The sequence below is a fragment of the Rosa rugosa genome, chromosome 5, assembly GCF_958449725.1.
Source record: "Rosa rugosa chromosome 5, drRosRugo1.1, whole genome shotgun sequence".
NCBI classification, from domain to species: domain Eukaryota; kingdom Viridiplantae; phylum Streptophyta; class Magnoliopsida; order Rosales; family Rosaceae; genus Rosa; species Rosa rugosa.
This window is the reverse complement of record NC_084824.1, coordinates 7521178-7524537: the sequence shown is the minus strand read 5'-3', so window position 1 is coordinate 7524537 and position 3360 is coordinate 7521178. Positions and strand designations below refer to the sequence as shown.

Genomic DNA, 3360 nt, shown 5'->3' with positions numbered 1-3360 from the left:
GTAGAACAGGATTATTCCATTCTTTGTCAATAAAGGCTTTTAACTCCCTCATGAAATAATAGCTATACAATAGACCACCCGTTTCCACCAAACCTTCTTTGCCTGTTTTGACAAATGTGCAAGTTAATTAGCTTGTAAGCATTATCATTCTTTATAATATAATTTGATGAAAATTGCAGATGCTTTGTAAAAACTTGACATTAATTCACAAAGACGACACGTTTTTAGTTATATTGGAGGAACCAAACTCTTGACTTAGCTTAATCATGACTCAATTTATCACTTTCCTGCAGTGTAACCCCATACTGTAATCCGTTCTTACTGCGAAATCTGTATTATAGAACTTACCATTCAACTGTTAGGCTCTACTACCCCTTCAACGTTTTGTAGTTTTTACCAGAGTCACAGACAGCTGCTATGCAAATGTCCATGCATGTAGAACAAAGAATGAACCAAACAGACAATATGTTATTACTGGCGTGCTCGAGCCTCAGATTATTTTTTTTATCTGCTTCAAAGTTCTGTATATAATTTATTCAACTTTGAAAACTTTACTGTCACTATCCCTGGTATCCGACACCTCTGCATCTTATAATTCACAAACACAACAAGAGAGAAAAACAAAACAGTGGATGAAAAGTCAGAAACTGATTAAAACGACTTAAATTTCTATAAGGCTGGTTACAAAATTTTACATCATTTTCTCATGCTAAAAACTTTTAACACACAGGAGGGGAGGCAGGGGTGTGAGTGGAGGAGGGTGATGTAGCAGTGGAGTTGGAGTGACCGCGACCTTCACCGCTATGGCTGGCTCTTTCTTCCGAATGAGAAGAGGGCTCTGGTTTCTTTGATCGCGGTCTATGCATTGCTGATGGTGACACCTGTGTGACAGTAGAAGGTGTTGAAGCCACTGGTGCATATATTCCATTGGCTGCAACAGCAACCCTGGCTGCTTCGCCTGGAGCTGTGTTTGCAGCTGCGACTGCTGCATTGTAGTCTTGGGGTGGCACCCAAATGCCTCCCACAACCACAAATTGTGGTGCTTGTGCATTGCTGTTGTTGTTGTTGTTATGGATTGTTGGGGTTGGCCTTCGAGTGTGTAGACGATATTTCTGTAAAAATTGGAAGATGACGGAACATTAGACTCGGCCTAACTGAGTTCAATACAAATCCAAAATTTGCTAATCAATGCTTCTTAGATAGGTCTCTTTCATGTTACCGTGTTTTCTATAACCAGTAGAACTTGCAATGCATGATCAAATTGGTCAGAGGACCAATAATAACCTTAAAATTCATGACTAATAGCACGAGTTGAGTTATTAGGAAATTCACATCAATACAACAAATCATCTTATAAAGTTCATATAAAATTCATTGGTTATATATGAATTCCAATTTCTGCAATGTATGGGATGGTTGCAAATCCTAATGATCAAAACGGATGGGTAGTCACATATACAGACCTGTAAATGGCTTTTGACTTCATCATTAGTAAGCCCATCAACCTTCATTAGCTCTCTAATTTGCTTAGGTGTAGCAACTGCAAGAAAAACAAACAAACCAACCACATATCAGATACACAACCAATCATACTAAACAGCAAAGTAATCTCAAACCACATGGAAATGTTTCAAGTACATACTGTGCGAGCCACCAAGCTGCTGAAGGGCATGCAAGAACCGGCGATGCAACTCCGGCGACCAGTTCCGCCTCTGTTTCCTCTGCCCCTCCTTATCTTCCTTCTTGCTGTTTCCACCGCCGCTGCCACCGCTGACGGTGTCAGCGGTTGAGCTAGTGGCCGGAGCGGAAGCAGGCGACTTCGCCACTGCCCCATTAGTCTTCCCAATGCCTTTCTCCCTTTGGAAAGGCTGAAAAGCACCTCCATTTCTCTTAACCTCCACCACTAAAGCCTTTCTAGGCAATTCCTGCAATCACCAAAACAACCCAAAATTCATCATTTCCTACTCTCTCACCCCAAATCACTAAGAAACCAAATTACAATTCGGTTCAAATAAAAAGATTGAATTTATTTCAGTGTACCTCTTTCTGGGGTAAATCTGGGGTCGTATTCCAAAGCTGAACAGATCTAAGCCAGTCTGATTTCTTCTTGTCACCACTGTTACTCTTATCCTTGTCATCAATCTTAATCTGCTGATGATCAGACTCTTCTAGCTCCTCATCATTATCACTATCAGAGCATGAACTCCTTTTCAGTGGTATAAACTCCTCAAACACATGTCCCTCACTTGAAGTCTGCTCCGAACACTCGGATTGCCCATGCCTGTACTCTATGCTATTATCCGACAGCTCCTGCTTACACCTCTCAATAGCTACAAGCCCACAAAAAATTTAAGCCTCATCAAGCTACGAAATTTTCATGGCTTCCAAACCAAACCAATCAACAATAAACAAAAATAAATAAATAAATAAATAAATAAAAGGGTGTCATGTACCTTGAGTGACAAGCTCCAAGCAGAGAGGCAGCTCTCTTTGGAAAACTTGAATCTTTTGCCTCTCTTCCTCCAAGGCTTTCACATACAAACTCATCTTTGAACCCTGCATTTCCTCTGTAGACTCTATTAGCATTTCTGGATTGTTATGTCCTTTTCTTTTCTTGCTTCTGGGTTCAATCAGAGAGAGAGAGAGAGAGAGAGAGGGAGGGAGAGATAGGATGTGGAATTGTGAATGTGATTATAAGGAGAGAGGAGGATGCTGTTGTTGTCCCAATAAGCATAGATAGAACCGAACAAGAGGAAATTTTGGGGTATATGGGATCTGAGTAGAATCAGAAAACAGAATAATCTTGCAGACCAAAGATAAAAAAAAACACGAAACCAAATTATTTATAAAGAAACCAACAATACTGTTTCTAGATTGTTTAAAAATGAAGATGAAAGTTTGAGAATTTAGAGGTTTTTTTATCTCCAAGGGAAAGAGAAGGAAAGGGAGAGATGGATATGTCGAGGTCGTGGCGTCGCGTACACAAAAGCGAATCTCTGATTTTTGGGGGGTTTTTATTTCTACAAAAAATAATAAAAATTAGAAACCCACTTTAGGGGTTGAATATTCCATGGTATGAAATTCTGATTCCTATCCTATGGGCTGGCAATGACGTCACCACCTCCCTTCACCTACTTTTTCCTTCTTCTTCTTTTTTTTCTGAACTTTATCAGATAAGATCGAAGACTGATATAAAGTTTCTGGGTCCGAATATTCCAGGGGTTTCCCGAGAGGGTAGGGAATCCCGTGGGAGCGTGAGTGAACGCGCGGCAGCCACGTCGCTTATGATTTGGGTATATGTAGCTTTTCAGGTCCTGAAAGGGCCAACTCCTTGTCTCCGTGCTTATCCACACCGCCCCT

At 40.7% G+C, this 3360-nt stretch overlaps 1 protein-coding gene across 1 annotated transcript; it reads right to left on the bottom strand.

The window, feature by feature from the left end:
• Positions 1 to 648: 648 nt before the first annotated feature.
• Positions 649 to 3028, bottom strand: LOC133710114 (transcription factor HHO3-like). Its single transcript, XM_062136108.1, has 5 exons — positions 2454 to 3028; positions 2041 to 2330; positions 1643 to 1925; positions 1464 to 1540; positions 649 to 1112 (listed from the first exon to the last, which is right to left on the bottom strand). Exons 1-5 carry the CDS (start codon positions 2584 to 2586, stop codon positions 720 to 722), a joined length of 1176 nt encoding a protein of 391 aa, XP_061992092.1. The 5' UTR covers positions 2587 to 3028; the 3' UTR covers positions 649 to 719.
• Positions 3029 to 3360: the final 332 nt, after the last annotated feature.